This window comes from Aegilops tauschii, chromosome 7 (assembly GCF_002575655.3).
Source record: "Aegilops tauschii subsp. strangulata cultivar AL8/78 chromosome 7, Aet v6.0, whole genome shotgun sequence".
Lineage (NCBI taxonomy): Eukaryota > Viridiplantae > Streptophyta > Magnoliopsida > Poales > Poaceae > Aegilops > Aegilops tauschii.
Window position 1 is genome coordinate 276,234,863 of NC_053041.3, and position 11,936 is coordinate 276,246,798.

The 11,936-nt window shown below is 45.1% G+C and overlaps 3 protein-coding genes across 3 annotated transcripts; 2 read left to right on the plus strand and 1 right to left on the minus strand.

Moving 5' to 3' along the window:
- Positions 1–822: 822 nt before the first annotated feature.
- Positions 823–4,684, plus strand: LOC109733742 (uncharacterized). The gene is made up of 12 exons (XM_020292960.4): positions 823–1,192; positions 1,543–1,607; positions 2,530–2,608; positions 2,763–2,781; positions 2,876–2,995; positions 3,242–3,311; positions 3,406–3,449; positions 3,551–3,592; positions 3,680–3,739; positions 3,848–3,915; positions 4,226–4,283; positions 4,367–4,684. The coding sequence occupies exons 1-12, from the start codon at positions 909–911 to the stop codon at positions 4,454–4,456; spliced, it is 999 nt and encodes a 332-aa protein (XP_020148549.1). The 5' UTR covers positions 823–908; the 3' UTR covers positions 4,457–4,684.
- A 293-nt stretch (positions 4,685–4,977) lies between these two features.
- On the plus strand, positions 4,978–5,777 carry LOC109733741 (uncharacterized). Its single transcript, XM_020292959.4, has one exon. It carries the CDS (start codon positions 5,070–5,072, stop codon positions 5,676–5,678), a length of 609 nt encoding a protein of 202 aa, XP_020148548.1. The 5' UTR covers positions 4,978–5,069; the 3' UTR covers positions 5,679–5,777.
- Positions 5,778–5,809: 32 nt separating this feature from the next.
- On the minus strand, positions 5,810–11,695 carry LOC109733740 (kinesin-like protein KIN-5C). Its single transcript, XM_020292958.4, has 22 exons — positions 11,455–11,695; positions 11,246–11,375; positions 10,776–10,934; positions 10,336–10,685; positions 10,117–10,255; positions 9,914–10,011; positions 9,682–9,838; positions 9,460–9,529; positions 9,306–9,382; positions 9,020–9,073; positions 8,854–8,934; positions 8,671–8,782; positions 8,323–8,585; positions 8,085–8,246; positions 7,878–7,985; positions 7,630–7,788; positions 7,471–7,554; positions 7,168–7,373; positions 6,969–7,070; positions 6,561–6,670; positions 6,321–6,472; positions 5,810–6,229 (listed from the first exon to the last, which is right to left on the minus strand). Exons 1-22 carry the CDS (start codon positions 11,508–11,510, stop codon positions 6,038–6,040), a joined length of 3,021 nt encoding a protein of 1,006 aa, XP_020148547.1. The 5' UTR covers positions 11,511–11,695; the 3' UTR covers positions 5,810–6,037.
- Between the last annotated feature and the right edge of the window lie 241 nt (positions 11,696–11,936).

Genomic DNA, 11,936 nt, shown 5'->3' on the forward strand with positions numbered 1-11,936 from the left:
GTCTACTACAATAAGTTGTGACCGGCTTCGGCGATGGAGGGGCGATGACGGCGGCGCGCCTTCGGCTCGCTTCGGTGCTTGTAGTCGCCCCTAGGTGGTCTACGGATCTGGATGTAATTTTTATTTCTGAAGTTCGTTGTACTGCCATGATTGGAGATGAATAGATTGAAAGTTTTTCCGTAAAAAAAATATATACACTTCAAATTGTTGTATAAGAACAAACAACTATGGACAAGAAATGTACTCCCTCCGTCCCATAATATAGGACATTTTTTTATACTAGTGTAGTGTCAAAAAAGTCTTACATTATGAGACGAAGGGAGTACAAGACAACAAACATTTTTTAGCAAAACCTTCAGATAGAAGTCCACTGGTGTTGTTGATAACCTGCAAATTTTTTACATACCCCAAGAATAACAAATCTTGCTTTAAGATGGTGTTTCTTGTAGGACGAGAGCGAGCAAGAAGAAAATCAAAATAAAGGATCTGAATGAATAGTTTTTCTTGTGTTGTTACTTGTCTACGTTTTATTCACTTATCGTATATTATAGACTACTCCACACGAACAGTTACGCGACTCCACAAGGACAGGTATACGGCTTCGATTTACAGTTGCATTACACACAGATACCAAATTTTATACGAGACGAAAACATTATTATGTACACAAACAGATTTTCAAACCTTGACGGCGTTCCCTCGCCCTTGCGTGCACAAGTCCCTCCGCTCCTTCGTTGCGCAGGTATCATCCCTGTTGCTACCCTCACTATCGGTCTCGCCACGTAATAATAAACGGACGAACGAACTGAAATTTTCTGATATTTTCCTCTTCTCCGTGCGGACAACCCCACTCCACTCGTCCACTCCCACTTCCAGCTTCTCACTCCCACTCCCGCAGCGGGTGATCCATGGCCACGGCGCTCCGCCTCCCGTCTCTCCTCTCCTCCCGCGCCGCCCCTACCACCGCCGCTCGCGCTACCATCCGGGGGAATCGGGCAGGATCGTTCACTCACAGGGTCGCCGCGCAGCCTGACGACACCACCGCCACCACCTCCACCACGCCGGCTCCGCCCGCCGGGTTCACGCCCCCGGTTCCCAAGCGGTTCGAGGTCAAGCCCGGCCAGTCAAACAACATCGCCGGCGCCGCCCTCGCCTTGCCCTTCCGCCTCGGCACCGGGGTCTTCGTCCTCGGGTAATTCAGCCCCTTCAATCCCCGTCGAAATTGGAATATACCGTGCCAATCTAGTTAGCCAAGCAGACCAAATTAATTGAACACCTCAATTGAATTTGAATTTTGAATTTAACGTTTCTCTCCAATTTGAATGGAATTGGGAAATGTTTATGTCCTAGCCAATTATGTACTATGTTTCAGCTGAGCTGCTTCAAATTCATTGACTAGCTCACAGTGTTTTGTTACTTTAGTCGTCCAACAAAACATGCTTTTACTTTCGCCATCCGGATGTGTGAATTCCATTGCTTTGTGCATATGCCTAGCAATTTCAGGTGGGTTTTATTTGATTTGTATGTGCCTGCAATGTGCAGATATGGAGTGACACTTGTTGACGCTAACGAGATATCACCAGATCAATATGCTTTGGATTTCCAAGGTGAATTCCTCTGATTCCCACAGTTTTATTCGGTACAATACAACCGCAGCACGTGAATATCAAGAGTGGAACAATGAAGCGTACTTAGCAAAATATAATTATTTGATGTAAGCAACCATTGTGTGTATCCAAAGTAGCCGGAAACGGGGAAGGGTGGGCCGTCCCTCGGTCCGGATTCATCGACCCAGAATCAAATTCGGGAACGAGGGTCGATTCGGTAAGATTCGATGCGGATTCGGCGTTTCCGCAGCCGGATCATCGATTCAGGTTCGGCGACTCGACAGTCTTGGTTCTTGAATCGTTCGAGTAAGCAAAAGGTCAGCCATATCAATCACGTACTCCTCGTTTTACTCTCTGCCCCGTTCTTTTCCACTCCCCTAAATAACTCCTCGTTCTGCTCTTCAATTACTCCAAGGCTGCTAATAAATTTTCCATTGGGAAGGAGATGATTTATTTTAGTCTTCATGGATCAACGATGCAGCCAGTTGCTCCCAGCCCAGCCAGTTGCTCCCAGCCCAGCCAGTCCCAACTAGTAAAGATTCACGTTCCTCGTTCCATGGTACCGTACCGGATTCATCGTACCGGAATTGATTGAATCGTGTTTCCGCTTTAGAAAAATCGTTCTAGAGATGTATACCCCCGTTGCACCCTATTTTTTCCAGCCTCCGACTCTCGTCCCCCGTTCCCGTTCCTCGTTCCCACCGTACCGGAAACATGGCAACTATGTGTGTATCTGGCCAAGGTGAACTCCTTCTCTAGTTCCCACTGTTTGGTTAGATACAACAGCTGCATGGAAATATTAAGAGTGAAAGAATAAGGCGTAATTAATACCATTATTTGACGTAAACAACCATTGTGTGTACCTGTCCAGTACCAGTCTAGAACTTTAGTTATACTACAACTACATGTGTTTATTATTTAGGTCGGAAGGTGAAAGAAACGTCGAAGGTGGGGCAGTGCCCTCGACCTGCTAAGCCTATTGAAATATACGAGTTTGAAGGGTATGTTATTTCTTTCCACGGAGGTTCAAACTCGTTGTCCTTCATGTTTCTAATTGCACCTAGTTTTTGTATCAAGCGCTAATGTTTTCTTCTGACTAGTCAAGCTGATCTTTTTATTCCTTCAATTGTTTGTGCATCGTGGCTAAAACCTCAGATGTCCATTTTGTCGAAAGGTGAATAATCTTTGGTTCACTATATCTGTGTTATGTAGTTTCCTTCTTCATTTATTCAACATTGGTATTTATAGTCACCATGTAAATCTTACAGGTCAGAGAGATGGTATCCGTTCTGGACCTTGATGTTTTATATTATCCTTGTCCTAAAGGCAGCCCAACCTTCCGCCCAAAGGTTCTAGAGATGGGCGGAAAGAGACAGTTTCCTTACATGGTATGCGAAACATCATTGATGGTTGTGGTTTCCAGTTCTACATATCTTTGAAATGTTACTTTAGAGATTTGATGGAGATTTACCATTAACCATACTCATGTTGCTGAACTTTTTATTCCTGGGCAAGATTGAATTTTGTCACATTGGCATGATTTGTTCATCATTACTAAACTAAATCAGGGAATTTTGCTCCCTTCTTTGAAATGAACGATACATGATGGAGATAACATCACTCTTATGTTGCAGGTCGATCCAAACACAGGAGTTGCTATGTATGAATCAGATGACATCATAAATTACCTGGCAAAAACTTACGGTTTGTATTCCATTGTTTTTTGTTTTTTTACAGTGCATACCTTCCCTAGCCTTCCAAGCTTGTTCTAAACCCTTTACTTGCACTTGTTTTTCAGGTGATGGAAGTGTTCCAATTATGCTAAAACTTGGTCTATTGACAGTAAGTAACTAAGTAATTGATAATCGAGGAGACCAGGATTGATTATTGTTAATTAGCATGCAGTCGTGCCTCTTGCGTAACTTTATTTATTTATTTTGTAGACAATAACGGCAGGGCTTGCATTGAGTGGGCGTAGCGGGAAGGTAAATTACCAACAAGCCATGCACATTTGTTTATTCCATGTAATCGTCTGAAAGTTTTGCTTGAACCATTTCCATTATTGATTACAGGGATCTTCCTACACTCCTGCAAAGCTTCCATCCCAGCCAATAGAGATATGGGCATACGAGGTCTAACCCTCACTACTTGTCATTATTCACAGCATTATGTTATTATTTGCTGTTTGTCGTAGTGTATTACCATTTCCAGGATCTGATTGTTGCAACCTTTATTATCAGGGATCTCCTTTCTGTAAAATAGCGCGTGAGACCCTTGTCGAATTGGAGTTGCCACACTTGCTACACAGGTATTTGAATGCTTGAAACTTTGGATTACATCCGTAAACAAATAGCTGAATATTCTACCATCAGAGCATTTATAACAGTGCATAACAGTTGTATAAATGACCAGTAGCATTAGTATAGCATTACATTCGTGAACAAATCAATGAATATTCTGCCATTCAACAATATGCTAACAGCCAGAACTCCTGTATAAGCGACTAGCGTAGCAGCTAAATAGCTGAATATTCTACCATAAGAACAACTTGTTGATACTATCCATATATGTAGCATGACAGACACAACAATGTAAGTAACAAAAAACTTTTGCTTCAGCTGTGCGCGTGGCAGCCCCAAGCGACAGGATTTTTTCAAGAAATATGGCCTTTTCCAGGTTTGCATCGTCGCGATTTATGCTTCTGCTGGTAACCTTTCTCCACATAACCTCTGTTTGATTTAATCTTACCGTCTTGACAGGCGCCTTATATCGAGGATCCTAACACGGGGGTAAAGATGTTCGAGAGCGCCGACATTGTAGAGTATCTGAGGGCAACATATGCTGCTTGAGAATCCCTGGCACTATCTTTTCTCAGTAAATATTGAGCTCATAGCCTGCCATGTCTCTTCTCATGTAGTTGATCACATTCTTTACTAGGAAAATGGTGCATCCTAGATTATATAAGGTGTAAATTCTATTCGCTGCAGCTGAGACAGCGTCTATCTAAGAAACACTGAATTTGAGGCTGTAGAAAAGTGAAATAAAATCCAGAAATGGGAGTCTTGTTGTTTCTTTCACGGGATGTTTCTGCTTGTTAGTTCCGATTTACATTCAACTTTTTTTTCGATACAACGATTACATTCAAAAAAGTAGCTTAACAATCTTTTTTTTTTGAGTAACACTAGCGTAACAATCCTTTTTTTTTCTTTGAACGTAACAATTAGAACCTTGAGATTCCCTCGAGAGAAGTCGATCTACCCGTTCCTCGTGGGTCCAATAGTGACAAAATGTTAGCGTCCCAGCCCAGCTCCCAACCTTCGCCTACGTTTGGACGTTTCCAGTGGCGAGCCCACTACATCCAAAAGACCACCAACACCCAATGGCCCAACAGCCTAACACAAAAGTGGCACGCCAAGAGCCTGATTCATTCCTGCTCGGGAGTAAAAAAACAGCGCAGGGCTCATGGAGATGGAAGGAAACCAAATCCAGACCTCGCCCATGGGGTCCGCGCCGTCAAGGTCGTCCCCCCGGCAGTGGAGCTGGGGCTCGGCCCTCGCCGGCGCCGTCACCACGGCGGCGGCGGCGGGCGTGCTGGTCTGCAGGCCGAGGGACCCGAGCTTCGAGCTCATCTCCATGAACCTGTCCACCTTCCACTTCCGGCCGCCGGCGGCGCTGGACATCGGCCTCACCCTCACCGTCCACGCCACCAACCCCAACGTGGTGCCCGTGCGCTACGGCGCCTCCAACGTCTCCATCCTCTACGGGGGCACGCTCCTGGGCACCGCGCGCCTCGACGCCGGCCAGCAGCCCGCCACATCGTGCCGCCTGCTCCACCTCCCGGCCCGGCTCGACGCCATGGAGCTCGCCCACCACGCCGGCGCCATCCTCGCCGACGCCACGCGCCGCCACATGGAGCTGGACGCCGTCGTGGAGATCGCGGGCGAGGCCGTCGTGCTGCTCTGGTCGCGCCGCTTCTCCGTCCGCATCGACAGCCACATCGTCGTCGACCCCGTCTTCCTCGAGGTCGTCGAGCAGGACAACCGCTCCGAGATGCAGCTCTACCTAACCTGACCTCAGTTAGCTGCTATGTGTATCACCACCTGAACCCTCCCTCAAAACCTTATTCGTCTGTGTGTGCTTTGAAATGAAATGCAATGCAATCTTTCCCAATTCCAAGCAATGAAATGCAATGCAATCTCAGATTCCAATGCAATGTCCCTTCATAGAATTTCAACAAGAATAATCGGCAGCTCCACAATATCACACAACAAATTGATACTACATTCTAGCAGGAATGTGAAAGACAATGGGTGAGGGCTAAGATAGCTCGCATCCCACAAAACACATAGCACAACAAGGACATCAAAGCCAGCAGCGATTTGATGTCCTAATAAGATTACACTGCACACAGAAAAGTATATCGTTGTTTCTCAGTTGAGTGTCGCAAGTGGCGAGCGAGGGATGAGCGACGGCTTGGGTTCCTTGCTCGATTCATAGGGATGGTTCTCACGGAACTCATCCATCAGGGACTCAATTGGCATCGCTCGCAACGACTCGATCGTGCCTTTGCTCGGGACTTCCGGCTCAGACCTCATCGGAGTTTCGCCAGTCGGCTCATAGTCCTGCAAGAAAACAGCATGGTAGGGGAGTTCAGTCAAGATAACTTGGGGCATTGGGGAAAGATGACAGTTCTTCACAGAATTTTCATCTCACCCTGTAGCTGCTTTGGAAAGCCTTCTCGGCATGTGTGTTGACGCCTGAAGTCTGCCCAGAGTGGTTCTCCTGCAAATGTTGTATCTCTACCGAATGTGCTTCCACCGTCGACACAACTCTCGATGTTGAATTACGTGCCTCTTCCAGTAGATCTGAGGCAAAGGGACACACAAGCAAGTCAAGATTAGATGGGGAACACTCTTATTGAATAAGCAGTCATGTTGAGCACTTAGAAATTACTGTCGATATCCTGGAGTATTTCTTTGCTACTGTTGGATGCTTGCTCTTCAGCCAAGGCGCGAGATGATGCAATCTCCGCTTCATGCTGCTCGTTGTTTTCGATTGCACCCCTGAAATATCCAGAAAGCAGAGCTAATTAGACCCCCATGTTGAAAATATGGGATTAACACAAGACATGGTTTTGAGAAATTCAGAGGTGTGCTCTTTTGATCCAAACTTATGCACTGACATGTCAAATTGGCACCCAAATTGCCTTAACTCAAGCTAACTTAGATAAAACCAGCATGAAGAGTGCTAAAGCGGGTTGAACTATCTATACAGCAAAATCAGGGAAAACCGAAATCTAACTGAACAAAACAGGCTTGACATGTAAGCAAAAACAAAAGTGATGAGAACAAATCTACTTGCCTGACAAGTACTTCAACTTCAGCCACTTGTTTTGTGCACAAATCATTAACTGCAGCATGGGATTTTTTCCATTGTTGAGCAGCAGAGTCGACAGTGCATGCACTGGACAAGTCCAATAAAGATCATTAGTTACAAAATTTCATCAAATTAAAATGAATCAGTGAATGTTGAAACATTTCATGCAACTGTTCAGGCATACCACTCCTGCATAATTGTTTCCATGCGGCAATGCTTAGCTGAAGAGAAGCTGGAGCCAACTTTGCAGTCATTCTCCGCTTGCTCTGCAAACATTTCCCACTTTCTCTTGGCATCCTTTGTGACACCCTCCATAGCAGACGTATGCTCATCCAGAAATGTCTTGTTACCACGAGCAGCATCGCCAAGAGAGTTTAATCTAACATCCACCTGCAGGAAACAAACATCAGGTTTATTCTGATTTTCGTAGGTTGATTGGTCATTTACAAACAAATTGCCCAAGTGGTACATGCAAGTCCAGACGCACCAGCTCTCTTTGTCGAACAATGTGTTTGGACACCAAACTGGTGATATCCGCCAGAAGCCTCTGTTCCTCGGACTTTGATTGTTCCTGCACGAAGTGATGGTATTAGATAAACCAACATGATTTTGCCAGTGAGTAGTGAACAAAAGGGGAATGGATCACCTCATAAGCCTTTTGAAACTCTTCAAGGCTTTTGACCTGTGCTTCATGAGTGTGGTTCGAGTGGTTCTGCAACTTGGATGTTTCCTCCGTGTACTTTTCAAAGAGCCCAAGAATGAAGCTGGACATATCCTTCGTCCTATCCAAGCTAATGCAGAAACTCTGTTGACAACAGGAGCAAAGTTTAACTTTCAGCTAATCATAGCTAAATTATAATGAAAATCTGTTGACAGTCGGATCAAGTAACTGACATCACGCAATTCCTTAGTGAAGTGCGCCAGTTCGCTTCGATGGTCGGCTAACAAACTCTGAATATCAGTAAATATCTTCAGTGCCTCTCCCTCAACACATGCTAGAAGCTGTCAGCAAGAATATCCCCGTGAGAATGAATAGAAGCAAAGGATAAGCATGTGAGACAAACAAAAAAGTGTTCACTGAAAAAGCAGGTCACAACATGCCTGGTCAAGACTGCAACAGCTTGCTGCAGACAGAGATGATACATCCTCCAATGTAGAATTTGTGTTTGCCTTATGTAGGAGCACAATATTTTGAAAAGCTTCCATGTGCGACATATATAACGACTTCGAAGCTAAGATCTTCTTCTTTATCTCCAATGTAGCCTTCAAAAGTTAAACCAAGAATAAATAGCATGCAACATGGAGTATGAGCCCAGACAATTATTGTGTAAATGTGTACCGTGTCATGGGAATCAACGCAAGATTGGCATAGGACTTCCACAGCCTTTAGGTGTTTGTTTTGTTGATCTATGGATGCAGTGAGAGTACTGGAGAGAATATCCAACTTTGAAGCAAGATCAGCTTGGAACGAGTTCACCACCGACCTATTTGCAGCACTTAGTTTATCTCCTCTAGCTATTTTCGAATGCAGTGAAGCATTATCACGGCTAGATTTTTCAAGTTCTGATCTCAGAACACAGGCTTGATGTGCTAGAGCATTTTCTGATGTGCAAAGGTGCATTAAAATACAGTTAGAACTAAGAAAAGATGTGTTTGCAATAATGAAAAATGGGAAATAAAACCAAACCTGCTTTTTTCTGCTCAGATATAATGAATTCTTTCTCCTTGAGATTATAATGGGCCTGTTTTAAATCCTCTTTTGTCGTTGAGAGCAGGTTGCTTGTATGGTCCAGACATTTCTGTTGAACAAGATATTAATCTTACAGTACAAAAAATCATCAGATGATTATAAATAGGAAATATAATTTACCTCTGTGGCTTCGAGCTTTTTGCTCAAATCAGCAGAATGTTGGAGCTCAGAATCGTACTTTTCTTGCAGATCAGTGATTTGCTGAAACCAAAAGCAAAACATTGATTTTTTTTTTTAAACATGGACAGGGACATGGAATTTTCCAGCAACTGAGTAGTTTCTGTACCTTCTGATTTGTTTCTAAAGAGGCGGTCATTTGCTCAATTTGATCAGCCATGGCCTTCAAAAGAAATAAAGGAAAAGTTAGTTGGTATAAAGATACAAGGAAGCTACCACATTTCCGTAAAGAAAAGACAATGTGAAGATACATGTTTAATATCTGGTTAAAGTTACTGGTTAGGGTCTAGTTTCGATGATTAAGGTTTGTGAGAAATTTCGGTTTTCAAGAATGGAAAAGGAATATGTGTCTACTTCGGATTCAAATAGATACGAGAGATCGTGTGAACTGGTACCTTCCTCTCATTCTCCTCCATCTGGTATCTATCTTTTGGAATGTACACCCCAACCTTTTCACGTGCAGCATAGACCTCTGGGGAGGAGTCAATATTGTGAGGACATTCTGCAACTATCTGAACTACAAAAGTTGAGTGTGGGTTCACTAAATACCTGCTTTTAGTCGGTCGATTTCTCCATAGAGATCCTTGATTAACGTTGATTTCATCATTTTTTGGTTAACCTGTGATATAGATAAATATCAGCAATTGATCAGATATGACAAAGTGAAACTAAATGGCACTGGCATACACAAAAAATGAGATGGTTTTCAATCTTTAGGGGAACTCATGAAACAATGATTGAAAATGGAGGGGAAAAACAATGTCAGTTTACCTCGGGCCTGTTTTTTATGCTCTTTGCCCTGTGTGCATAATCCAATGTGCTTAATGTCTCCTCAAGACAATGTACAGAAGGCGAAACAGTAGCAATAATGCAAGTTTTTGTTCTCCCTCCAAGTGAATCACGAAGCAACCTTGTGAGCTTACTGTCTCTGAAAGGCAAAGAGAATTCACAGTAAGGTAAGAAAGGCTACTGCATGCAAGGATCCTTGACCACTGATACACACCTGTAAGGAACATGTCCAAGGTGCTCAACCAATGCCGTGATGACACGGCCTAAAGTAAGCAAACTTTTGTTTATTTCGCCAGCCTCTCTTGCTCGGCCCTACAATCAAAAGAGAATGTCTAACTCAAGATTACCATAGAACTGACAAAAGATTTATGCTAAATGAAACGGTAAGACACAAGCTAACTATACTGTACGATGTACCTCCCTAGCTCCAGAACGACAGATGTTCTCGGACCCAGCCAGATCAACCAGATTTAACTTCCCACATTTTATCAGTTCTTCTCCTTCAGGGGTTGCCTCTTTTATGTGAATTGTGATTGAGAAAAGCGAGTGTGAACGACTGAAATATTACAGATGAAATAAGATTTTAAGTTTATGCAAGGGCTAGAGATCAATAGAGGAAAATGAGTAAAACTAAACCTTGATTGCTTGTTCAAAAGAGTCTCTGCCGTGCGGCGCTTCGCAGATCCTCTTTCCAAAAGAGAGAATATTTCGCTACAATTAGTGACTATTTCTTCCTCCAAACCTCTCACAAGCACCCCACCTTTCCCGTCCTCCATGAGTGGCAATGGCTTTTTCTGCCGTTCTTCCAGAGCAACCTTAGATATCTCCTCTGGTGCAAGAAGATCTGTTATTTCCTCATTGTACAGTTCCAAAAATGTGACCTTAACACTGTACTCAGTATTCTGCCTCTCCAATGTATCAAATATCTGCTTAACGGCCCTAGGTATGACCCCAGCGTCTGAAGGTAACTGTCCCTCCGGTCCACTCTGCAAGCATTTCAACACAAGATACCAAACAGCTGAGTAACCCCAACATGGACATATACACAACAATACACCAACTCAAGATAGGCTTACCTTGGCTCTCCGGCATTCTCCTTCCATGGTATAAGTCTTCCCCGTGCCTGTCTGGCCATAAGCGAAGATGGTGCAATTAAACCCTTCCAGCACCTCGTTCACGATGGGAATGATGGCTTGATCATACAAGTCTCTCTGCCTAGCTGTTGGGCCGAAAACCTGCAAATGAAGATGGGGGCTTTATGTTACATCACAGCACTGAGCAAACAACCCTAAAATGGATTGCAAGTTCCAGCCACTCCCAGAAGCATCAGCAGTTAGCCAAGATTAACTCAACATGCTGGAGCTATTGAAAATAGTGACAGGAAATGCGCAGCATGGTGTCAACTGCAATGCAGCTGCTTTAATTCGCGGACAACGCGACCCCCAGCTCGTTCAGATGCGAACACGCTAGTTGGAACTAACCCTAGGCACCAAATTCCTACGAGCTACCAAAGCTTTTAATCACCGCGAGAAAACCCCATCCAGACCTTGTCGAACGTGAAGACCCTGTCGATCTGCTTCCCGGCGATGGTCTGCGTGACGGCGACCTCCCGCTGGTAGTCGTTGCAGGTGACCACCTGCGGCGCGTTGCTCCGGAGCTCGTCGTCGCTGAACGGCCTGGGAGCAGGAAGCGCATGAGGAGGCGGTTAGGGCTGCGGATCTGGGGTGAGGAGGCCCGCGAGGGCGGCGGGCGTACCTGCAGCGGAGGAGGACCTGGACGTTCACCGACTTCTCCTTGTCCACCCGCGACATGGCGACGGCGGCGGCGGCCGGGGAGATTTCGAAATCTCACCCGTTCCGCGGTGCGGCGTGGGGGGGATTCGGAAACTTTCGGGGCGGAGCGGAGCGGGGCGGTGGCGTGGGGTTGAGGGAGGAGGGCGGAATTCAAAATTTTGGGGGAGTGGCCGCCGAGTGTGAGATGGGGAGGGAGCGTGGTCTGCCACTGGCTTTATGCGGGGGCCGGGGGCGGCTCGCTGCCCCAGCCGCCGGATCTCATGGTTCGAGCCCTGCTGGCCTTTGCGTGCAAAGCCCACGGCCCGCTGGTCTAAAAATCTTTCATTTTCTCCTACTCGTTGTTAAAAAAAAATTGAATGTAATAAATCGTTTTCCTTTTTCCAGCAGTGAGCATGAACTTCTGCTACCCCTGTAAAAGCACGATACGGGCGTTCTCGGCTGCAG

Excerpts from the sequence above, each read along its gene's own strand:
- LOC109733742 (XM_020292960.4), top strand. The coding sequence starts at position 909 with ATGGCCACGGCGCTCCGCCTCCCGTCTCTCCTCTCCTCCCGCGCCGCC. Across the intron at positions 2,996-3,241 it reads AGAGACAGTTTCCTTACATG|GTCGATCCAAACACAGGAGT; the intron begins GTATGCGAAACA and ends CTTATGTTGCAG. Across the intron at positions 3,740-3,847 it reads TAGAGATATGGGCATACGAG|GGATCTCCTTTCTGTAAAAT; the intron begins GTCTAACCCTCA and ends CTTTATTATCAG.
- LOC109733741 (XM_020292959.4), top strand. The coding sequence starts at position 5,070 with ATGGAGATGGAAGGAAACCAAATCCAGACCTCGCCCATGGGGTCCGCG.
- LOC109733740 (XM_020292958.4), bottom strand. The coding sequence starts at position 11,510 with ATGTCGCGGGTGGACAAGGAGAAGTCGGTGAACGTCCAGGTCCTCCTC. Across the intron at positions 11,376-11,454 it reads CAGGTCCTCCTCCGCTGCAG|GCCGTTCAGCGACGACGAGC; the intron begins GTACGCCCGCCG and ends TCCTGCTCCCAG. Across the intron at positions 8,247-8,322 it reads GCGTTGATTCCCATGACACG|GCTACATTGGAGATAAAGAA; the intron begins GTACACATTTAC and ends TAACTTTTGAAG.